Source organism: Pristiophorus japonicus, chromosome 2 (assembly GCF_044704955.1).
Source record: "Pristiophorus japonicus isolate sPriJap1 chromosome 2, sPriJap1.hap1, whole genome shotgun sequence".
In the NCBI taxonomy this organism is placed as follows: Eukaryota; Metazoa; Chordata; class Chondrichthyes; family Pristiophoridae; genus Pristiophorus; species Pristiophorus japonicus.
In genome coordinates, this window is record NC_091978.1 from 316,633,257 (window position 1) to 316,658,723 (window position 25,467).

Here is a 25,467-nt window from a genome sequence, read left to right on the forward strand (position 1 = left end):
GTGGCAGTTCATACCAGGAGTCAAACCCCAAGGAGCCTGGATGTAGTACTGCAAGAAGTTCAATGACCTCACACAAGTGGTAAAGATCAGTGTGAATACATTTTCAAATGCCATATCCCACCAACTGCATCACAAGCCTCACAGCTCAATGCACCACACCCCCATTCACCTACAAATAAATCAATGATTCACACTTCATTCATGGCTTCACCTCACCGTCACACACTTAGCACTGCTGCAAGCCACACCCACATCTCAGCTTGCACACTGCCAGCTATTCAACTATGACAGGCACATCACCCAAACACATTGCACCATATTCACTGACACTTCCCTCACCAGGACAAGTTGGCTCATAACTGGAGGCAGCAGGAGCTAATGATACGGGATAGGCACAGCTCCTTAGCCCGATGGAGGTCACCATCACTGGAGCAGTCATCACGGAGGCTGTGGCCAGCAGCAGGGCTGAAACCAAAGATTATTAGGTATCCTCATACCTAATCCTCCATTTACAAGCAACAGTTGGTGTAAGCACAGGGAGACACCAGGCACGAGTGGCCTGCAGCCAGGACAAGGGACAAGCTAGCGCAGGTGCCAGCTCTCAAGCAAGGTTGCACACAAGTTCTGCAGCAAAGGATTCCATGAGCAAGGTTACAGAAGCCTGCATGCAATGTTAAGGAACATGGAGGAGTCTGGCACCAACTTGGCACATGGCTTTGCTCAGAGCTTGGAGCCCATCCTTTCCAGCATGGAAGTGGTGGCCAACACCACTAGTGCACTGGCAGATCCAATTATGATACAGCATCTGATGGCCGATGTCTCAGCTTCCATTGCAGCATAAGAAGAAGCTACTCAACATATGTGCTGCAGTGGAAGCTCAGACTTCTGTCATGCAAGGTCAGCTTGCTGCCATGCCAGCTCAGACAGCACTCATGCAAGCTCAAATTGCTGTTATCGTGGCTGCAGACAGCAGTGTCCCAAGGGGCTTGCAGGGTGTGTCACAGCATCCCAGCAATCTGAACTCCCAGATTACCAAGATTGCCACCCCAGGAGAGTTGCAACAGCTCTGGAGCACAAACCTGCTGTCTTCCAGATAACAGCATTCATCCTCCCACCCCGCCAGTACCTTTACTGTTGCCCGTCAGCCAGCCAAGACTGTTGCTGCCCATGCAAAGGTGGTGCAGTCCAAAAGTCCCTTTAAGTAGCGCTGGTGGGGGGTCCTTCCTGCTGTTGAACGAGTGTTCAGCTGTGCGCATTTAAAAAACGGCATTACCTGGAGCGTTGAGCTCCAAAATGGCAACGCTGGCATCAAATCAGCATTGCACACTAATTAATGTCATGATCTACCTATTCTACATACTTCCGGCAGACACTCCGTGCGCCTGCTAATGCCCACACCAAAATGCCATCCAACATGGCCAGCATCAGGAGTGAGTCTACGCACATGCCATTTTCGAACCTTCATGGCACTTTTAGCACCCAAACAAAATGGGCACTATGGAGCCGAAATTTGCAGCTATGGAGCCGACTGCGCTTCACCCGTCTTTCAGTGGCCTTAAGAATCCAAGGGAGACAGACGTTTGAGCGCTAATCCTAAAGAACCAGCAAATACCATGAAACATTAAATCTGACCAGTCCTCCACCACCAGTTTCAATATAACAAGAAATATTGCATGGGCTACACAGCACAGAAACAGGCCATTCGGCCCAACCAGTCTATGCTGACGATTATGCACCACTCAAACCTCTTCCTGTCTTTCTCATCTAAATACATCAGCGCAATGCTCTATTCCCTTTTCCCATATATGCTTGTCCAGCCTTCCCTTAAATGCATCTATACTATTCGCTTCAACCACTCCGTGACAGCAAGTTCCAAATTCTCACCACTCTCTGGGTAAAGAAGTTTCTTCTGAATTCCCTATTGGATTTCTTGGTGACTATCTTATATTGATGGCCTCTAGTTATGGTCATCCCCACAAAAGTAAAAACATTTTCTCTATCTAATTTATCAAAACCTTTCAGAATATTGAAGACCTCTATTAGGTCACTCTTCAACTTTCTTTTTTCAAGAGAAAAAAAAAAAGAGACCCAGCCTGTTCATCCTTTCCTGATATGTATACCATCGCATTTCTGGTATTATACATGTAACTTCTCTGCACCCTCTCCAGGACCTCTATATCCTTTTTATAATATGACGACCAGATGCAGTTGGTCCAACAAAGGTTCGATATAGGTTTAGCATAACTTCCCTACTTTTCAATTCTATACCTCCAGAAATAAACCGTAGTGCTTGGTTTGCTTTTTTTTTTAAAATGGCCTTGTTAACCTGTCACAACTTTTAGGTGATGTGTATTTGTACTCGGATCCCTTTGTTCCTCTACCCCACCTTGACTCACATCTTCCAAGTAGTAATTGACCTCCCTATTCTGCCTACCAAAATGTACTACCTCTCACATTTATCTGTTAAACTACATTTGCCAATTTGTCCTCCTGTAATTTGAGCAGTCCCCATCACGTTGACTATTTCCTCCCCACCCCCACCCATTTTGGCATCATCCACAGATTTGGAATTTGTGTATTTGATTCCAAAGTCTAAATAGTTAATGTAAATTGTGAACCACAGTAGTCCCAGCACTGATCCTTATGAGCCAACAGTACAAATAGAAGTAAGTTGGTATGATCTGATAGCCATTACAGAGACGTGGTTGCAAGGTGACCAAGGCTGGGAACTGAATATTCAGGGGTATGTGTCATTTCGGAAGGTTAGGCAGAAAGGAAAAAGGAGGTGGGGTAGCTCCATTAATAAAAAGGATGAGATCAGTGCAGTAGTGAAAAATGATATTGACTCAGAAGATCAAGACATAGAATCAGTTTACATGGAGATTAAAAAAAAAAGGGAAAGTCACTGGAGAGAGTAGTCCAGAGGCCCCCTAACTAGCTACACTGTAGGAAAGAGTATAAATCAAAAAACAACAGTACTGTAACAATCAATGCCAATTTGATTTGTCCAATCTATATGAAGATTAAAATTGCCCAAGGTAGCCTTAAGGAAAAGTTCATAGAGTGTGTATTTGGGATGGTTTCTTAGAACAATACATTGTGGAACCAACCAGAGAGCAGGCTATTTTAGATCTGTTAATGTATGAGATCAGATTAATTAATGAGGATCCTCAGGAAAAGTGATCATTGCATGTTAGAATTTCAAATTCAGTTTGAGGGGAGAAACTTGGGTCTCAAATTTAAATAAAAGGCAATTACAAAGGTATGAAGGCAGAGTTGGTTAAAGTGGACTGGGAAAATAGATTAAAGGATAAGTTGGTAGAAAAGCAGTGGCAGACATTTAAGGAGATTTTTCATAACTCAAAGATATATTCGTGAGAAAGAAAAACTCTAATGGAGAACCCATCTGTGGCTAAGGAAGTTAAGGATGGTACCAAATTGAAAACAAAGGCATACAAAGATGTGAAGATTAGTGGTAGGCCAGAGGATTTGGAAAGTTAAAAATCAGCAAAGGACAGCTAAAAAAAAAGATACGAGAGTAGATAGATTAATGAGTGTAAGCAAGCAAGAAATATTTTTTTTAAAAAAGAGCTTCTACAAATACATTAAAAAAAAAGTAGCAGCAGCTAAAGTAAACGTTGGTCCTTTAGAGGATGAGACTGGGGAATTAATGGCAGAGACTTTGAACAAATATTTTATCAGTCTTCACAGTAGAAGACACAAAGAATCCCAATAATAAGAGGTAATCAAGGGATTATAGGGAAGGGGGAACTTAAAACAATCACTATCACTAAAGAAAAAGTACTAGGCAAACTAATGGGACGAAGGCCTCAATTTTGGCCACGAGCGATTTCTGTCAGAGGTGCGCCAGTTTTCCACGCTTGGAAGTATGCCAAAAATCTTCGGGACGATTTTGGCCGCTGTCCCGGGCCTTCTAGCTGCTGGCGTGGCGGGGTGACTGGGTCTGTGGGCGGAGCCAGCGTCCTGCACTGGAAACAGTGCCGGGACGCTGGACATGCGCAGTAGGATCGGGATTGCCCTGATCACGCACATGCAGTAGAATCGGCCGCCATGTTCAGCCTCCCCCACCCCTCTCCCGTTCAGTCCCTCCCCTGCCCTTCTTTCCCTTCCCTCCGCCCTCCCCACCTCCACTCGACACTCTGCAGGCCCGCTGCCACGTTCATAGCATGTAAAAGTGTAAAGATAGGATTTTACAATTGCCACTGTGACAGAACCTGTGTGGTTTCGGCTTTTGTTACTCTATGAAGCGTATTTACTGGCAGCACAGAGATTATTTTGTTCTAATGTTTCATAAAGCCTGAAAATAATAAATAGTACAACTGGCAATGCGCTTTAAACATAAAACTCAAAATATACAAAATAACCACAAAGTGTACTGTATTTGTGGGGGGGGGGGGGGGTTGCGAGCTGAATGAGGCTCTAAATGAGCAGTCAGCAAGTTCCATTGTTTGAAATTACTACTGCATACAGATGTAATTTGTACAGAGCTGATAGAGCACATTCAGGTTGTGTACAGGCTAGGTAAACTGCAGTGAAAATATATTTAAATTAAGTTACACTTTACAATGACAGTGACGTATTTCACATGCAGATGGATCTGCATTACGGCTGGTGTTCCAATCTCTCCATGGCCTCATCCCTCCCTATTTTTGTAACCTCCTCCAGCCCTAGAGATATCTGCGCTTCTCCAATTCTGGCCTCCTTAACATCCCCAATTTTCATTGCATCCCACTTGACAGCCGTGCCTTCAGCTGCTGAGGCTCTAAGCTCTGTAGTTCCCTCCCTAAACCTCTATGCCCCCCCCCCCCCACGTTCAGGCTCCATTCACCCCTCCCCCCCACCTCATTCAGCCCCTTGCCCTCCCCCCACTGACAAGAGACCTTCCCTTCACAAAGGTAGGACTTCTATTTTTATTTAAATTTGTTATTGATTGGTTGCTTATTACTTTGGTTTTGGTGCTTTAGGTGCAGGGTTCCTTTTTTAAAATTTGATAATTGCTTATTACTTTTTGTGCTTGGTGCTTTAAATGTACTTATGCTTCTTTAATGTTGTTGTGAAGGTGTTAGTGCTTTGGAAAATCCTCTAACTTCCCCCGCCGATGTTGGTGTCTGCCTCAGCCAGGAGCCTACACTTGCTTATTTATAAAAAGAGAGAGAAACAACTGTCCTCACTCAGCAGATATAAGGCAAAATATCATCGCAAGAGGTTTTAGGCCATTTTAAATGATGTGTTTAATGTTTTAGTCCTGTGTTTAATGCTTCCCACCCCTCACCTCTGGCTGTGCCTGCACTGAACTTAACTCCAGGTAAGGTTTTTCAGAACTTATGAAAGTGCACACTTACTCCATTCTAAGTTAGTTTGGAGTAAGTTTTCGCTGTCTAAACTTGCAAAACAGGCCTAAGTGGCTGGAAACACCCGCTTTTGACAAAAAACTGAACTAAAATGAAACTAAACTAACTCACTAGAACTGGAGCAAACTAAATGCCGCTAATTGCGATTTCTAAGAAACTCCAAACTAAACTAGATGCTCCAAAAATATTGGAGCAACTCCACCCGAAACTTAAGCCCATATGGTGGACATGTCTCCTGGACCTGATGGCCTGCATCCTAGGGTCATAGAAACATAGAAAATAGGTGCAAGAGTAGGCCATTCAGCCCTTCGAGCCTGCACCATTCAATATCATGGCTGATCATTCCTGCTTTCTCTCCATACCCTTGGATCCCTTTAGCCGTAAGAGCCATATATAACTCCCTCTTGAATATGTCCAATGAACTGGCATCAACAACTCTGCGGCAGGGAATTCCACAGGTTAACAAACTGAGTGAAGAAATTTCTCCTCATCTCAGTCCTAAATGGCCTACTTATCCCAAGACTGTGTCCCCTGGTTCTGGACTTCCCCATCATGGGGAACATTCTTCCCACATCTAACCTGTCCAGTCCCGTCAGAATCTTGTAAGTTTCTATCAGATCCCCTCTCATCCTTCTAAACTCCAGTGTATAAAGGCCCAGTTGATCCAGTCTCTCCTCATATGTCAGTCGCGCCATCCCGGGAATCAGTCTGGTGAACCTTCACTGCACTCCCTCAATGGCAAGAACATCCTTCCTCAGATTAGGAGACCAAAACTGAACACAATATTCCAGGTGAGGCCTCACCAAGGCCCTGTACAATGCAGTAAGAGCTCCCTGTTCCTATACTCAAATCCCCTAGCTATGAAGGCCAACATACCATTTGCCTTTTTCACTGCCTGCTGTACCTGCATGCCAACTTTCAATGACTGATGAACCATGCCATCCTGGTCTCGTTGCACCTCCCCCTTTCCTAATCTGCCACCATTCAGATAATATTCTGCCTTTGTGTTTTTGCCCCCAAAGTGGATAACCTCACATTTATCCACATTATACTGCACCTGCCATGCATTTGCCCACTCACCTAACCTGTCCAAGTCACCCTGCAGCCTTTTAGCATCCTCCTCACAGCTCACACTACCACCTAGTTTAGTGTCATCTGCAAACTTGGATATTACACTCAATTCCCTCATCCAAATCATTAATGTATATTGTAAAGAGCTGGGGTCCCGGCACTGAGCCCTGCAGCACTCCACTAGTCACTGCCTGCCATTCTGAAATGGACCTGTTTATCCCGACTCTCTGCTTCCTGTCTGCCAACCAGTTCTCTACCATGTCAGTACATCACCCCCAATACCATGTACTTTAATGTTGCTCACTAATCTCGTGTGGGACCTTGTCAAAAGCCTTTTGAAAGTCCAAATACATCACATCCACTGGTTCTCCCTTGTCCACTCTACTAGTTACATCCTCAAAATTCCAGAATATTTGTCAAGCAGGATTTCCCTTTCATAAATTCATGCTAGCTCGGACCAATCCTGTCACTGCTTTCCAAATGCGCTGCTATTTCATCTTTAATAATAATAACAAGTTTACTCTCCCTCCCTTTTTAAAAAAAAAGTGGTGTTACATTAGCTACCCTCCAGTCCATAGGAACTGATCCAGAGTCGATAAACTGTTGGAAAATGATCACAATGCATCCACTATTTCTATGGCCATTTCCTTAAGTACTCTGGGATGCAGACTATCAGGCCCCAGGGATTTATCAGCCTTCAATCCCATCAATTTTCCCACTTTATAAGGATATCCTCCAGTTCTTCCTTCTCACTAGACTCTCGGTCCCCTAGTATTCCCGGAAGTTATTTGTGTCTTCCTTCGTGAAAACAGAACCAAAGTATTTGTTTAACTGGTCCGCCATTTCTTTGTTCCCCATTATAGATTCACCTGAATCTGACTGCAAGGGACCTACAGTTGTTGTTACAAATCTTTTTTTCTTCACAGCCATAGAAGCTTTTGCAGTCAGTTTTTATGTTCCCAGCAAGCTTCCTCTCATACTCTATTTTCCCCCTCCTAATTAAACCCTTTGTCCTCCCCTGCTGTATTACAAAATTCTCAGTCCTGAGGTTTGCTGCTTTTTCTGGCCAATTTATATGCCTCTTCCTTGGATTTAACACTATCTTCAATTTCCCTCGTTAGCCACAGTTGAGCCACCTTCCCAGTTTTATTTTTACTCCACAGGGATGTACAATTGTTGAAGTTCATCCATGTGATCTTTAAATGTTTGCCATTGCTTATCCACCATCAACCCTTTAAGTATCATTTACCAGTCTATTCTAGCCAATTCACATCTCATACCATCGAAGTTACCTTTCCCCAAGTTCAGGACCCAAGTCTCTGAATTAACTGTCACTCTCCATCTTAAGAAAGAATTCAACCATATTATGGTCACTCTTCCCCAAGGGGCCTCACACAACAAAATTGTTAATTAGTCCTTTCTTATTACACATCATCCTGTCTAGGATGGCCAGCCCTCTAATTGGTTCCTCGACATATTGGTCTAGAAAACCATCCCTAATACACTCCAGGAAATCCTCCTCCACCACATTGCTACCAGTTTGGTTAGCCCAGTCAATATGTAGATTAAAGTCACCCATGATAACTGCTCTACCTTTATTGCACGCATCCTTAATTCTTGTATGATGCGGTCCCCATCCTCACTACTACTGTTTGGTGGTCTGTACACAACTCCCACTAGCGTTTTCTGCCCTTTGGTATTCCGTAGCTCCACCCATACAGATTCCATATCATCCAAGCTAATGTCCTTCCTTACTAAATGTTGAATACCCCTGGATGTTGAGTTCCCAGCCTTGTTCACCCTGGAGCCATGTCTCCGTGATGCCAACTACATCATATCCGTTAACTGCTATCTGCGCAGTTAATTCGTCCACCTTATTCCGACTACTCCTCACATTAATACCTAGGGTTTTAAAAGAAGTGGCTGCAGAGATAGTGGATGCATTGGTTGTAATCTACCAAAATGCCCTGGATTCTAGAGATCCCAGCGGATTGGAAAAGCGCAAATGTAACACCCCTTTAGAAAGGAGGGAGACAGAAAGCAGGAAACTATAGACCAGTTAGCCTAACACCCATCATTGGGAAAATGTTGGAGGCCATTAAGAAAGTAGTAGCAGGACATTAAGAAAATCATTAATACAATCAGACAGTCAGCATGGTTTTATGAAAGGGAGATCATGTTCGACAAATTTACTAGAGTTTTTTCAGGATTTAACAAGCAGGGTGGATAAAGGGGAACCAGTGCATTTGGATTTCCAGAAGGCATTTGATAAGGTTACTCCACAAAATAAGAGCTCACTGGTTTGGGGGCAATATATTAGCATGGATAGCGGATTGGCTAACAGAAAACAGAGTTGGGATAAATAGATCATTTTCAGGTTGGCAAACTAACTAGCGGGGTGCCACAACTATTTACAATCTATATTAATGACTTAGAAGAGGAGGCGGAGTGTAATGTAGCCAAATTTGCTAATGATACAAAGATAGGTGGGAAAACAAGTTGTGAAGAGGACACAAAGAATCTGCAAAGGGATTATAGATAGGTTGAGAGTAGGCAAAAATTTGGCAGATGGAGTATAAATGTGGGAAAATGTGAGGTTATCCACTTTGGTCGGAAGAATAAAAAAAGCAAAATTATTTAAATGCTACTGTACAGAGAGATTGGGGGGGGGTTTTTGTACATGAAACAAGAAAAAAAGTTAGCATGCAGGTACAGCAAGTAACTAGGTGGAGGACTGGTGAAGATTTAATGTTTCATGGCCTTAATTGCAAGGGGGATGGAGTATAAAAGTAGGGAAGTTGGAGAGACCACCTCTGGAATACGGCATAGTTTTGGTCTCATTTAAAAAGGAGGGATATACTTGCATTGGAGGCAGTTCAGAAGATTCACTAGGTTGATTTCAGAGATGAAGGGGTTGTCTTAAGAAAGGTTGAGCAGATCGGGCCTATACTCATTGGAGTTTAGAAGAATGAGAGGTGATCTTATTGAAACACAAGATTCTAAGGGGGCTGGACAGGCTAGATGCAGAGAGGACGTTTTCCCCTTGGGGGGGGGGGGGGGGGGGCACAGGGAAATCTAGAACTAGAGGACATAGTTTCAGAATATGGGGCTGCCCATTTAAAACAGGGGAGGAGGAATTTCTTCTCAGGTGGTCATGAATCTTTAGAATTCTCTACCCCAGAGAGCTGTGAGGTTGGGTTATTGAATATATTTAAGGTGGAGATACAGATTTTTGAATGATAGGGGAGTCAAGCGTTATGGGGAACAAGCAGGAAAGGAGTCAAAGCCAAGATCAGATCAGCCATTATTTTATTGAATGGCAGAGTAGGCTAGAGGGGCCAAATGGCCTACTCCCGCTCCTATTTCTTATGTTCTTAAGTACCACCACTACCCACCTTCTGCAACTGTGAATAGCTACCCTTTGCTCCTTTCTCCGCTTTGTCTTGAAGCCAGCTAGCGATCCATTCTGCTACTTGTCCCCTGACTGCATTCTCTGACCTTGTACATTAGTCTATTATAGGGTACCTTATCAAAGGCCTTTTGAAAATCTAGATACATTAAATCTATTACATTACCATCAGTTACCTCTTCAAAAAATTCAGTAAGGTTGGTGAAGCACGATTTTCCCTTTTGAAATCCATGCTGACTATTCTTAGTATACTTTGTTTCTAGATGTTCTTCTATTCTCTTCTTTAGTAAGGATTTCATTATTTTCCCTACCACCAATGTTAAGCTGACTGGTCTACAATTTCCTGGACATGTTCTATCCCCTTCTTAAATATAAGTATCAAGTTAGCTATCTGCCAGTCCTCTAGCACTACACCTTTTTCTAATGAGTTATTAAATATCTGTCCTAATATCTCTGCTATCTGCTCCCTAGATTCTTTTAAAATGCGTGGATGCAATCCATCCGGACCAGTTTGATTAGTTTATTTAATATATCCCCTTTTAAATTTTAAATGCACTTCTCATTACTCATCATCCAATGCCATATCAACCTGTTCTATCTCCCTACTAAATACCCAAAGCGAAATAATGATTTAATATTTCTGCCATCTCCCTATTGTTACCCGTCGTATTGTCCTGTTTTATCACTCAAGGGCCCTATTCCCATCCCAACATTCCTTTTTTTAAATTTATTGATGTTCTGCAAAATATTGTGTTTTATGTTCCTTGATAATTTAATTTCATAATTCCTCTTGGCCCTCCTAATTGTAGCTTCTGCCACTAGTTTGAGTGAGCAGGAAGTGACACTCTGCATGGAGTCCAGTTCTTCATGAGAAACCTTCAGGCACTAAAGATCTCCAGCTGGTAGCCAGGTCAGTAAAAGATGCCAACCCATGTTATTCCCAGCAACGATACACAAAACAGGCAACTATATGAAATGGCTGATATATCTTACGGGGACAAATTGACAAATAGTTAGGAGATTAAGAAACAGTGTTTAGACTTCAGTTTTGTTTTCCCTGCTCATTTATTGTTCAAGAACAGATTTCAATATTGTGCAAGTTTATCCCAGCTGGTCCGTTCTAGAGTCACCAACATATGAGAGAAAACTACAGAGCAATTTAGACAGCAGTCTGAATGGCAAATTCTAAACTTCCAGGTGGTCACATTTTAAGCTCCAGACACTCCCTCCAGTTTCCTTGCACTGTACCAAAATAAAGTGTCAGATTCATGATTCTTCATAAAGTACCACTTGGATAATCTAGAAAGTGATGTTTCTTCAACCTAATAATTCCCGAGCACAACGGGTGGGGGAGGAACAGAGTGATGCAGAGGCCAGCTTTTTTTCCCCTCCTCACAGCTCCCAAGCAGCATTGGCATTTGAAAAGTGTGGAGCAATGAATTATTGGTGGGATCTCAACCTCCACAAATGGGTCATTTTCTTATGAAAAGACTGAAGTGGAACATTGGCAAGTTTTCTAGCCCACCCTGGTTAGGTTATATCTGACAGTAGTCCCCTTTATGAAGCAATTCCTGATGGTTAAAGAAAAGTGCACCCTCAAATCTCACTGCTTTAAGAGTAGATGTTATGCAAATAAAACTGAAGTCATTGTGAATTTCACCTTTTAACAAGCTTACAGCAATAGCAACAGTTGGAATTATGAAACTATTTCCTCTGGAGAACATTCCCTCCAGTGCATAAATTACACTTGTAGTTATCCTACACATGTAAAAAGCAAGAGGCAAATCAAAACTTAAATTCACAACCATACTTACTTAGAGCTCTTGTATTTCTCCCGCACTGCTTGCTGTGCATGTTCTGATGCTTTGAGGTAGTTTTGGTACAGGTCTGTCACACAAGGCATTAAGCTTTCCAAGACATAGCCAGTAAATTGAGCTAATGATCTAGGCTGTAAAGAAAAAGCAATTGAAGTTATTGCAGAAATATCTTATATATGAATATAAAAGAGAACACCAACACAAACAGCAAGTCTAAATCAAGGTCATGTTTATTTCTATCACCGCTCAAAAACAAGAAACTAGCAATTTAGCTCTCTAAATTTAAAGTTTTGGTTTTTCCCAACGAGTCAAAAATAATGAAGTAAAAGACATAACACAGATGGGCCCCAATATTCTACAGGAGTTCCTATTTCCAGGAATTTCCTCAGTGCTTAAGAGGCAAAACTTTTACCCATCTATTACAAGACAAGTGATGGTTTGCTCAGAACAGACCTCCCTCGAGCTGATGCTTATGTGACAACTAGGTCAAATTGAATGTAAGCATACAGACCTCCATAAAAAAAGGTATGTGAGGGGGCACCCCCAGTCAAGTCCAGGACAGGCAAGCAGCTTAGATCCTTGCAGAATTACATTTTTCCTCTTTTTAAAAAAAACATTGGATCAGCCCTTTTGCTTAGGCCACCAGTAACATTGGCATAATTAGGGTGGGTGTGAATGTGCAAACCCTTCTTTATTAAACACATTTTGACACAGAATTGCTTTGTGTTGAAGTCAACAGATTGCACTACATATTTTTAAATTGACTTGATTAAACTGCACTTAAAATTCACAGTATTAGTCAGAGGAAACCTACAAAGGATAAAAAAGATATGATAAAGGACAAAGAATACAACCCAGAGAAATAAGACAAAAGAAAAAAAGCAAAGTTTCCCTATAGCAATGTTGGGCACAGAAAAGTGTGTGGAATTGGGAACAGATTATGACATGTAAGTCAATGGCAATTAGAATAGGAAGCCTAGTTAAACCAATACATTGCCTGGAAAATCCAAGTAACAGGGCTATTGTTTTCTGTTCCCTCAGGATGTGGAAAGGCTGTATTATGGTCCATTCCTAGCAGCCCCCATAAAGATGCTGTTAGGTAGGGAATTCAAGGATACTGAACCACGGAATGAAGGAGCAGCTTTAAATGTGTAAGTCAGGAAGATGTGTGACTTGGAGGTGATAATCTTGCTGCTTTTGTCCTTCTCAGTGGTAGAGGTCACAGGGGAGGGAGGCTGCATCATGTTAATCTTGACAAGTTGCTGTAGTGCATTCTGTATAGAGTACATACAACAGCTTGCATTTGTATTGCACCTTTAACATAGTAAAACATCCCAAGGTGCTTCACAGGAGCTGTAACAAAAATGACCTGTCCTAATATCTTTGTGGCCCTGTGACCAAAAGTTTGGTCAAGGGGTAGTTTTTAAACAAGTGTCTTAAAGAAGGCAGAGGCAGAAAGGTTTAGGAGAGAATTCCAGAACGTAGGGCCCAAGCAGCTACCAACAGTAGGTTGATAGAAATCGGGGTGTGCAAGAGGCCAGAATTGGAAAAGAAGAGAGACCTAAAGGAGCTTAGAGATAGAGAGGGGGGAGACCAAAGATGAGCATTTTAATTGAGGTGTTGCTGAACTGAGAGCCAATGTAGGCCAGCAATCAGAAGTGATGGGTGAACAGGACTTGGTGAGAGTTAGGATATGAGAAGAGTTTTCAATTAGCTCAAGTTTATGGAGGGTGGAAAGTGAGACCGTCCAAGAGAGTATTGGAATAGTCAAGACTGGAGGTAATAAAGGCATGCATGAGGGCTTCAACAGCCGATGAGCTGAGGCAGGGCAGAGATATTCCGGAGATGGAGAAGATATAGGGGTCAAACAGGAGGCCGAGGTTGCGAACAGTCTGGTTCAGTGCCAGACAGTGGCCAGGGAGGGGGATGAAGTTGCACTACAGTGTACTGGTGGGGAGGGGATAGATTTGGTGCCCAGTAGCAGTAGCACCAGCACCAATCAAGCAAACTGCCCTGTCCTGGATGAGGTCAAACTTCAAGTGTTGCTGCAACTGCAACCACCCAAGTGATTCCACCACTACTGACTTGAGCCTTGTGGATAGCGGAGTGGTTTGCAGCAGTGTTGACATGGCAGATGGAGTTCAGCTGCTCGTCAAGTGTTACCATTGCTTTGTGGACAGATCATCTGCAACAGGTAGGTTGGTGAGAAGATCAGGTAGGCTGCCTCCTTCACCAGACATAGGCCCAGTCTGGCAGTTAGGACTTGGCCAGCTCAGTCAGCTTTGGAAATACAAATCCCCTACCCAACTACATTCTGCACTTTGCTTCCTTCAAGAGGCGTTAAACGAAGAACACAGATTTAGTTATTTGGGGGGGGGGGGGGGGTTGTAGGTTGTGATCAGGCAGCTTCCTTGAACACATTGGGTAACAGAAGACATGAGCATAACGAAATAGGTACTGCAGCTGTAATAATAAAGACAAGAACATATTCCACAGAAAGATCAAAGTACCTAGCCAAATGCAGAAATGTGGATGGAGCTAAAGGGATGAAAATAATATTATTAGATAATGAGAAGGTGATGTTTCCCCAATTTGTCAGTTCACATGAGGGAGTGTGTTGTATATGCAATCGTTAGTACAGATCGAAGTATGGTATACAAAAAAAGGTAGAAGTCGGAATGGAATTTCCTTCCAGTAAAAGAAAATATACAAAAGCAGGAATAAAGAAGCATTAGGGACAGGCAGAAAGCTATTAAAACAAACAAGGAATATGGTACAAGAGGATTGGGCAAGCAAGAGAAAGTTTTTTTTTTAAAACACACTGAACAATTGCCAAAAACAAAGTATAAAGGGTTAAAGTCCTAAATAGCAAATTTGAAGAGATCATCTGTAGAGTTAACCACAAATAGTAAAGCTCTGTACAAATGTATTGAGAATTTAAAATAACCACTCATAACTCACCCAGCTAGTTTGTGATATTGTATAGTTGGCCAAACAAAAGGCAGATGCCGCAAGGACAGAAGGTAGATATTTCAGAAATGGTTCAGAATCAATCAAGCTGAGTTCTGCCAGGTACTGCCAAGAGGACAAAGAGATTCTGGTTATAAAGACAAGAAATAGGAACAGGAGTTGGCCATTCAACCCCTTAAGCCTGCTCTGCCATTCAATATTATGGCTGAACTTTACACCAACTCCACTTTCCTCACCCCATCACTTGATTTCCTTATCATAGAACCATTAAAAAAAATTACAACACAGGAGGCCATTCAGCCAGTCAAGAAAGAGCTACCCAGCCTAATCCCACCTTCCAGCACTAGGCCCATAGCCCTGTAGATTACAGCTCATTAATGCACATCTAAGTACTTTGTAAATGTGATGAGGGTTTCTGCCTCTACCACTCTTTCAGGCAGAGAGTACCAGACTCCCCATCACCCTCTGGGTGAAGGAATGTTTCCTCATCTCCCCTCCAATCCTTCTACCAACTACTTTAATCTATGCCCCGTTTATTGACCCCTCTGCTAAGGGAAATTGTCCCTTCCTATCCACTATCTAGACCCCATAATTTTATACACCTCAATTAAAATCACCCCTCCACCTCCTCTGTTCCAAGGAAAATAACCCCAGCTTATCCAATCTTTCCAAATCACCTCTGCACCCTTTCGAGTGCAATCACATCCTTCCTATAATGTGGTGACCAGAACTGCATGCAGTACTCAAGCTGTGACCTAACTAGTGCTGTATACAGTTCTAGCATAACTTCCCTGCTCTTGTATTCTATGCCTTGGCTAATAAAGGAAAGCATTCCATATGCCTTTTTAAACTACCTTAAAATTGACCTGTCCTGCTACCTTTAAGGATCTGTGGACATATACTCCAAGGTCCCTCTGTTCCTCCACATCTCAATATCCTCCCATTTATTGTGTATTCCCTTGCCTTGTTGCCTTAGTATCCAAGAATCTAGCGATCTCAGTCTTGAATATATTCAACGACTGAGCATCCACAGCCATCTGGGATAGAGAATTCCAAAGTTTCACAACCCTCTGTGAAGAAATTTCTCCTCCTCCGTACTAAGTGGTCGACCCCTTATCTTGCGACTATGATCTCTTGTTCTAGACACTCCGGCCACAAGAAACAGCCTCTCTGCATCCTATTCAGTGATCCACTCTATTAATGAAATCAGGAATAGGGATACAAATATGTGCCCTTCAAATCCTCAGGCAGTTTGTAGTTACAAGATTTTTTTTTATAAAGAATCTGGTTCTGGAGCAACTTGGAGACAGGTTACATACAATAGAACTCACAATACTCACCATAGAAAGGCTCTCAACTTTACTGCTGCCCTTCTCACGCCCAACATATTGATTAAGGAACTGGTTTATTGTTGGTGCTGCCAAGTCAAATGACAAAACTTTAAGAATAAGATGTTCCATCCGTAGAACCTGCTTCTTTGTGTAGGTATCATCAGTTATGTATACAAATTCAGCAACCTCAGGTGGATAGATTTCTTCAAATTTTCTAGAGGAAACAAAATCTGTAAGCATACTTTTCAAAACAATTACAGTACTGTATAATACTCAAATTTGAAGAAAAGGAATAGCTTGCCCAAATAAGATTAGCAATTAGTCACTTTAGTACAACAATAATTCTATTTCTCACCCAGCCCCCACCCCAAAAAGACTTTGGATGGCTAGGGACAAATACACCACATTGGTATGTTACTAAGCACATAAAAATCACAGCACAGAAGGAGGCCATTCTGCCCATCATGCCTGCAAAAGCTATCCCACACCCCAACTTTTTCCTCTAACCTGCAAATTAGTCTTCAAATACATGTCCAATTGCCTTTTGAAAATTGATTCGACCACCCTTTCAGGTAGTACAACCCTCTGTTATTTCAAAAGAACTCAATCAGGTTATTCAGTCGGATTTGCCTTTAATAAATCTATGCTGGTCATCTCTTAACCCATTGCTTCTCCAAGCAAGAATTAATTTTGTCCTGGACAATGGTTCCTAGTAGTTTTCTCACCATTGACATTAGCCAGATTGGCCTGCATGTATCAGATTTATCCTTCCTTTTTTTTGGAATGGGGGTGCAACATTAGCAATCCCCAGTCCTCTGGCACCACTCCCATATCCAAGGACGATTAAAAGATTGTGGTCTAACTCCACCCTGGCTTCCCTCAGCAACCGAAGATGCATCCCATTTGGATTGGACAACTTGTTTAACGCGAGTGATGCCAACCTATTTAGCACCTTCTTTCTATTTTTATCCTATCCAATATCTACTCCCACTTCTACTGCGGCCAAACTTCATCCTCTTTTGTAGACAGATACAATGTACTGATTTAGTACTTCAGTTGTGCCCTCTTGGTCCACAAGAACTCCTTTATCCCGAATTGCACCCCCCCCCCATTCCTTCAACTATCCTTTTATATGTTTAAACAAGATTTTTGGGTTCCCTTTGATTACTTGCTAATCATCTCATTCTCTCTGAACTTCTTATAATCCCTTTTCAATTTCCTCTGCATTATTCTGTACTTGACATTTGTCAAACCTCCTTTTTCTATTTTATTTTAATCTTTATTTCCTTTGTCATCCAGGGAGCTCTAACTTTGGATGCCCAATCCTTTTTCCTTGTGAATATGCTTGGTTTGTACCTGAACTCTGTCTTGAAGGCCTGCCATTGCTCACTTATGGTTTCTTAGCCCAACTTTGTTTCCAGTCCACTTGTGCTGGATTCATTCCCAAATCATTGAAATTGGACCTTCCAGTTGGGTATTTACCATTAATATTTTTTCCCTTTCTGTAACTACTTAAAAAGATAAGAGAAGTTCACGGGGTTGGGGGTAATATATTAGCATGGATAGAGGATTGGCTAACAGAAAACAGTGTCGGGATAAATGGTTCATTCTCGGGTTGGCAATCAGTAACTAGTGGGGTGCTGCAGGGATCAGTGCTGGGACCCCAACTATTTACAATCTATATTAACGACTTGGAAGAAGGGACAGAGTGTAACATAGCCAAATTTGCTGACAATACAAAGATGGGAGGAAAAGCAATGTGTGAGGAGGACACAAAGTCTGCAAAAGGACATAGATAGGCTAAGTGAGTGGGCAAAAATTTGGCAGATGGAGTATAATGTTGGAAAGTGTGAGGTCAGTGGTTTTGGCAGGAAAAAAAAAAATCAAAGAGCAAGTTATTATTTAAATGGAGAAAGATTGCAAAGTGCTGCAGTATAGCGGGATCTGGGGGTAATTGTGTACGAAACACAAAAGGATAGTATGCAGGTACAGCAAGTGATCAGGAAGGCCAATGGAATCTTGGCCTTTATTGCAAAGGGGATGGAGTATAAAAGCAGGGAAGTCTTGCTGCAGTTACAGGGTATTGGTGAGGTCACACCGGGAATACTGCGTGCAGTTTTGGTTTCCATATTTATGAAAGGATATACTTGCTTTGGAGGCAGTTCAGAGAAGGTTCACGAGGTTGATTCTGGAGAGGAGGGGTTTGACTTATGAGGAAAGGTTGAGGCGGTTGGGCCTCTACTCAATGGAATTCAGAAAAATGAGGTGATCTTATCGAAACGTACAAGATTGAGGGGGCTTGACAAGGTGGACGCAGAGAGAATGTTTACACTGATAGGGGAGACTAGAACTAGGGGGCATAATCTTAGAATAAGGAGCCGCCCATTTAAAACTGAGATGAGGAGGAATTTCTTCTGAGGGTTGTAAATCTGTGGAATTCGTTGCCTCAGAGCTGTAGAAGCTGGGACATTGAATAAATTTAAGACAGAGAGAGACAGTTTCTGAACCAATAAGGAAATAAGGGGTTATGGGGAGCAGGCAGGGAAGTCGACCGGAGTCCATGATCGGATCAGCCACGATTGTAGTAAATGGCGGAGCAGGGCTGGAGGAGCCGTATGGCCTGCTCCTGTGTTCTTAAACAATTATATTACCCAGATGTTTTCCCACTGAAACACACGCCACTTGCCCTTACTAGATCCAGCACGGCTTCCTTCCTTGTCGAGTTAAAAACACAAGTTCTCCTGTACACATCTTTGCAATTCTTCACCCTCCTTACCCTTTACAAATTGCCCCCCAGTCTATTAGGGCAATTTAAGTCCCCTGCTATTACTGCTGTTTTTTTTTACATTTCTCTGAAATTTGCCTCCACATTTGCTCCTCTATCTCCCAACTTGGGAATCTATAGTAAACACTCAGCAATGTAACAGCTTATTTTCTGTTCCTTAACTCTAACCAAATAGATAACCATATACTTGAACCCGCTAGTATATGAACTAATATTATCCATGAACACTACCACCACTCCCCACCCCACCTCCAACAGCCTTCTTTTTACCCCTTCACTAGCCTTCTGAATATATTGTAGCCAGGAACATTTAGTTCCCATTCCTGCCCAAGTTTAAGCCAGGTCTCCATTATAGATGCTGCATCATAAACTCCGTGTGGCAACTTGTGCCTGCAGCTTATTATTTGCAACACTTCTCACAGTAACACACATTCAAACACCATATTAAGTCTGCTTTGCTTTCTCCCCCACCTCCATACAAATCTTGCTCATACTTTGTTTTGTTGCCATTTAACCCGTCCCCCACCACCCCTAGTTTTATGCATGTTGTCTCCTCTGCTGCTACGTCCTCGTTCCCCGCCAAACAAGTTTAAAACCTCACCAACAGGACCAGTTAACCTCCCTGCGAGCACTGTTCAAGTACAACCCATGCGGCATGTACAGGTCCCTCCTGCCCCAGCAATCTGAAGTCCTTTCTCCTTCACCATCTTCTGTTTCAGTACTCATTAGCGAGTTGCACTGGTCACGATCAATACAAGCAGAGGTTACCTCCTTCGAGATCTTGCTCCTTACTCTTTCATGGGTCCTGCTCTGGTGAAGGTACTCCCATAATGCGGCTAGGGAAGGAGTTCCAGGATTTTAACCCAGAAACTATGAAGGAACGGCAATATCTTTCTAAAGTCAGGATGGTGTGTGACTTAGACAGGAACTTGCAGGTGGTGGTGTTCCCGAGTGCCTGCTGTCCTTGTCCTTCTTGGTCGAAGTCACGGGTTTGGGAGGTGCTGTCAAAGAAGCCTTGAGAAGTTGCTGCAGTGAATCTTGCAGATGGTACACACAGCAGTCAGTGTGCCAGTGATGGAGAGTCAACGTTTAAGGTGGTGGATGGGATGCCAGTCAAGGGGGCTGCTTTGTGTCGAGCTTCTTGAGTGTTGAAGCTGCACTCATCCAAGCAAGTGGAGTGTATTCCATCATACTCCTGACTGGTGTTTTGTAGATGGTGGACAGGCTTTGGGGAGTCAGGACAAATACCCAGCCTCTGACCCGCTTTTGTTGCTACAGTATTTATGGGCCCCAATTTTCCCCAACCCCTTTTTTCGGCGCACTTACCCTAAATGCGCCGACTTTGCGCGCTGGAAATGGTGCCGAAAAAAGTGGCCCCATCCTGCCCGCTCTGCTGAATCTCCAGTGTCCCAGTGTGATGTAGTGAAGTGGGGAAGGGGGGGAAAACGGAGCAACAGCCCAGTGCAGAAAACACTGCCGGCAGCTGCGTGCATGCGCAGTGGAGTCTGCGCACATGCTCCTTGCCCTCCCAGCGTGTCCTGCGGTCCGTGAGCAGGACCCGATGCTTGCAGCCCCTATCCCCAGCCGGCCCACTGACTTCCTGGGCCGGGGTAGGACTTGAGTTTTCTTTTTTATTGATGGTTGTGCTTTATTTAGTGAGGAGAGTTTTGATTTTGATGGGGGGGGGGGGGGGGGAGGGACGACGACTAAAAAAACAACTTGTTTCTGGCATTAAAAAGATAGGACTTCTAATTTTTATTTGTTATTGATTGATTGCTCATTACTTTTTGGCCTTTGTTTAGTGCTTTGTAAGTGTTGGTGCAGGTCCTCTCAGCTTCCTGAAATTTTTTTTTTAATTTGTTATTGAATGCTTATTTTTGTGCTTTGTACGTCTTGGTGCTTTAAATGCACTGAATTCTTAACTGCCCGCAATGTTTTTCAGAGCTGGCCACACACACTGACCCAAGTCGATTTGGATTAAATTTTAGCTGGCCAAAGTGGCATAAATGGCCAAAACTGGCAAGTGACTGGGAACGCCCCCTTTTGAAAAAACTCAACTAAAAAAAAATCGTACCTAACGGAGTTACTCTGGAGCAAGTTTATTGGGGAAAATAGAGTTTTTTTTAAAAAACTTACACCAGAAAAATCAACTTACTCCAAAAAAAATTGAAGCAAGTCATGGCCAAAATTGGGCCCTAAATAACTGATCTAGCTAAATTTCTATTCAATGGTGACCCCAAGATGTTGATGGTGGGGGATTCGGCGATGGTAACGCCATTGATCGTCAAGGGGTGGTGGTTAGACACAGACATTCATTGCCTGGCACTTGTGGCGCAAATGTTATTTGCCACTCATCAGCCCAAGCATGAATGTTGAACTGCATGCAGCAGGACCTGGACAAGTGCCTTACTTTTATTCGGGGCGATTCACAGAAATTCCTGTTGCTACAACCTGTACTTGCATAATACAAAAGTAATGAATATGCTATGCTGCCACACATCAGTGGATCATCTTGCTGGACTTTAGAAATTAATTTCTAACTACTCCCTGCATTTTAACTAACAATTTCCATGCCTGGTTACACCCAACACCCCTCCCCGCTGCCTTTGTTCAGTCAAGACTTTACAATCTTAAAAATTAAACTATGCCATCAGTGAAGTTCATACTTACGATGCCAACAACATGGCAGCTGTTCCTACAAGCTGTAGTTTCCCTCTGAGGACTGACATAGATGACAAGAATCTGTCAATGTAGTTTACAGCTAGATAGAGTGTTTCATTCTGCAATTTGTATTCTTCACCAACTTCCACCAGCCAATCAACAAGGATAGCCCTCATACTGTTGGTTATATCAGGCTGTTTCTTCATGTATCCTGCTTTGGGTCTACATTTCAGCTAATTGGTGAAAAAAAGCAAAATATCAGTTTCCCAGAAATTGCATCTCTCCCATGAAGTCCACTAGTCCATGCTGATTGTATCTAATAAGGAGGCATGTATAGAAACAATAAATTCACGATCAATACAAGCTAATTGATAGAAGCTGGTAGACCCAAGGCAGTTATAATCAACCAATTGTCAACATAGCATTTCTTTTACATAATTATACAGTTAGTGCAATCCATCCTGCTCAGCATACAATTCTGCAAGATATTTTGGCTGGTATCAAAAGGAGCATCAGTGAACCAAACAAACAACTGTGCAGGACAAGCAAGAATCTTTAGAAAAGCAACGCTACATAGTATAGTCCATTGCATAAATGAAAAAAAATGCATTATATGTTTTAATTATATCAATGCCTGCATTGGGTTTTCCTTGATGGCCAAGTGCAGGGGAAGAATTGTACAACTAAGGTCCTAGATTTGATCACTTATGAATTAGCAGATCTTACCCAAGGGCAGTTGTCAGAACCACATGATGTGGGCTCAGTGTACCTGGGCTAAAAGGAGATACACCAGGGCTTTGATTGTTAGGAAACAGGTTCAGATTTAGCTGGAATCCCCCACACATGAACAGCCTACCAATATGGTCAAGGCTCACATGAGAAATGGCCATTTGGGCAAGGTACCAAGGAGCTGCCAGCATAAGTCACCACTTCAGAAGGAAGGAGAAAAAGTGAACTTCTTGCTTAATACAATTAGTCAATATATTGTGGGTTCAAAACATCCAAACACTGACAAGCTGAGGATAGAGATGCTTGGAATAGAAACATAGAAACATAGAAAATAGATGCAGGAGCACGCCATTCAGCCCTTCTAGCCTGCACCACCATTCAATGAGTTCATGGCTGAACATGAAACTTCAGTACCCCTTCCTGCTTTCACACCATACCCCTTGATCCCCCGAGCAGTAAGGACTTCATCTAACTCCCTTTTGAATATATTTAGTGAATTGGCCTCAACTACTTTCTGTGATAGAGAATTCCACAGGTTCACCACTCTCTGGGTGAAGAAGTTTCTCCTCATCTCGGTCCTAAATGGCTTACCCCATATCCTTAGACTGTGACCCCTGGTTCTGAACTTCCCCAACATTGGGAACATTCTTCCTGCATCCAACCTGTCCAAACCCGTCAGAATTTTAAACGTTTCTATGAGGTCCCCTCTCACTCTTCTGAACTCCAGTGAATACAAGCCCAGTTGATCCAGTCTTTCTTGATAGGTCAGTCCCACCATCCCGGGAATCAGTCTGGTGAATCTTCGCTGCACTCCCTCAATAGCAAGAATGTCCTTCCTCAAGTTAGGAGACCAAAACTGTACACAATACTCCAGGTGTGGCCTCACCAAAGCCCTGTACAACTGTAGCAACACCTCCCTGCCCCTGTACTCAAATCCCCTCGCTATGAAGGCCAACATGCCATTTGCTTTCTTAACCACCTGCTGTACCTGCATGCCAACCTTCAATGACTAATGTACCATGACACCCAGGTCTCATTGCACCTTCCCTTTTCCTAATCTGTCACCATTCAGATAATAGTCTGTCTCTCTGTTTTTACCACCAAAGTGGATAACCTCACATTTATCCACATTATACTTCATCTGCCACGCATTTGCCCACTCACCTAACCAAGTCACTCTGCAGCCTCATAGCATCCTCCTCGCAGCTCACACTGCCACCCAACTTAATGTCATCCGCAAATTTGGAGATACTACATTTAATCCCCTCGTCTAAATCATTAATGTACAATGTAAACAGCTGGGGCCCCAGCACAGAACCTTGCGGTACCCCACTTGTCACTGCCTGCCATTCTGAAAAGTACCCATTTACTCCTACTCTTTGCTTCCTGTCTGACAACCAGTTCTCAATCCACGTCAGCACACTACCCCCAATCTTATGTGCTTTAACTTTGCACATTAATCTCCTGTGTGGGACCTTGTCGAAAGCCTTCTGAAAGTCCAAATATACCACATCAACTGGTTCTCCTTTGTCCACTTTACTGGAAACATCCTCAAAAAATTCCAGAAGATTTGTCAAGCATGATCTCCCTTTCACAAATCCATGCTGACTTGGACCTATCATGTCACCATTTTCCAAATGCGCTGCTATGACATCCTTAATAATTGATTCCATCATTTTACCCACTACTGAGGTCAGGCTGACCGGTCTATAATTCCCTGCTTTCTCTCTCCCTCCTTTTTTAAAAAGTGGGGTTACATTGGCTACCCTCCACTCGACAGGAACTGATCCAGTCAATGGAATGTTGGAAAATGACTGTCAATGCATCCGCTATTTCCAAGGCCACCTCCTTAAGTACTCTGGGATGCAGTCCATCAGGCCCTGGGGATTTATCGGCCTTCAATCCCATCAATTTCCCCAACACAATTTCCCGACTAATAAAGATTTCCCTCAGTTCCTCCTCCTTACTAGACCCTCTGACCCCTTTTATATCCGGAAGGTTGTTTGTGTCCTCCTTAGTGAATACTGATCCAAAGTACTTGTTCAATTGGTCTGCCATTTCTTTGTTCCCAGTTATGACTTCCCCTGATTCTGACTGCAGGGGACCTACATTTGTCTTTACTAACCTTTTTCTCTTTACATACCTATAGAAACTTTTGCAATCCGCCTTAATGTTCCCTGCAAGCTTCTTCTCGTACTCCATTTTCCCTGCCCTAATCAAACCCTTTGTCCTCCTCTGCCGAGTTCTAAATTTCTCCCAGTCCCCAGGTTCACTGCTATTTCTGGCCAATTTGTATGCCACTTCCTTGGCTTTAATACTATCCCTGATTTCCCTTGAGCCATGGTTGAGCCACCTTCCCTTTTTTATTTTTACGCCAGTAAAAATGGATAGTCTTCTTTACCTCCATTTCTCTTAGATATTTGTGAATATCATCTGCATATTCAGGTAATGCATTAGCATTTACTTGTTTTTCTTCACCATCTAAAGATATCGACATGTCCAGCATCATCGGAGAATCTTTTATTTAAAAAAAAAAGACAAAGCTGATTAAGTTCCCACTTTGGCCAACTTTACTTCCATGACTGTGCAGTGAATTAACATGATCAATGTCCATCTTGCTTACAAATATCCAACTGTTTTCACAATAAAGCAGATATTTTGTACAGACCCAAGTATGAAGTTAGAAGCTTTTTCCAGTCAGGGGTTCACTACAATACAGGTGGAGCATCCGAAATCCAGAAACCTCGGGACCGAGGCAGTTACGGATTCCAGGTATTTTCGGACTTCGTAATGACTGACGGCCTGAAGCCGGAAATGCCCGAGCTGAGGTTCGGGTATTTCCAGATTTCGGAACGTCTTTCCGGCATGCAAGGCTAGGGGAGCAGTGGTCCCCATGCCTTGCAGTTTTGGTGGCCCGTGTTCTGACCAAGGGGGACCTGCGTTGCAGACCCAGGAGCAGCCATGCCTGTGGGCGTGAAGACCTGCAAGAAGAGGTGGGTTGGAGTTTTTGTTTTGATTCTTTGTTTGGTGAGTTTGTGTTTTTTGGATTTTCCCTGGGCCCGGCTTGCAGCAGTAATTGGTTTGGCAGGATGTCCAGAACATTCCGAATTTCGGACGCTCAACCTGTACAACTAGCAGGTTTTAGAATGCACTTTTGGCACTGGAGCCAAGAGAATTATGAAGCTGCAAATGAAATTTAGGAAGAGCACCTCAGGATGCTTTACAACAGCAGTGGTAATGTTGGAGTCGTACACCATTCCATTGACTGATGTTACTGCTCAGTTAGCTGATTGGGCCAGAATGGACTACGGCTGTGTTTTTG

The 25,467-nt window shown here is 42.9% G+C and overlaps 1 protein-coding gene across 1 annotated transcript in view; it reads right to left on the reverse strand.

Moving 5' to 3' along the window:
- ccna2 (cyclin A2) overlaps window positions 1-25,467 on the reverse strand; it is a 36,450-nt gene that overhangs the window by 2,126 nt on the left and 8,857 nt on the right. Inside the window, exons 3-7 of the mRNA XM_070865268.1 lie at window positions 24,547-24,662; window positions 21,426-21,649; window positions 15,980-16,184; window positions 14,631-14,744; window positions 11,667-11,800 (exon numbers count right to left, since the gene is read on the reverse strand). Of these exons, the coding sequence (XP_070721369.1) occupies window positions 11,667-11,800; window positions 14,631-14,744; window positions 15,980-16,184; window positions 21,426-21,649; window positions 24,547-24,662 (793 nt within the window). The remainder of the gene's footprint in view (window positions 1-11,666; window positions 11,801-14,630; window positions 14,745-15,979; window positions 16,185-21,425; window positions 21,650-24,546; window positions 24,663-25,467) is intronic.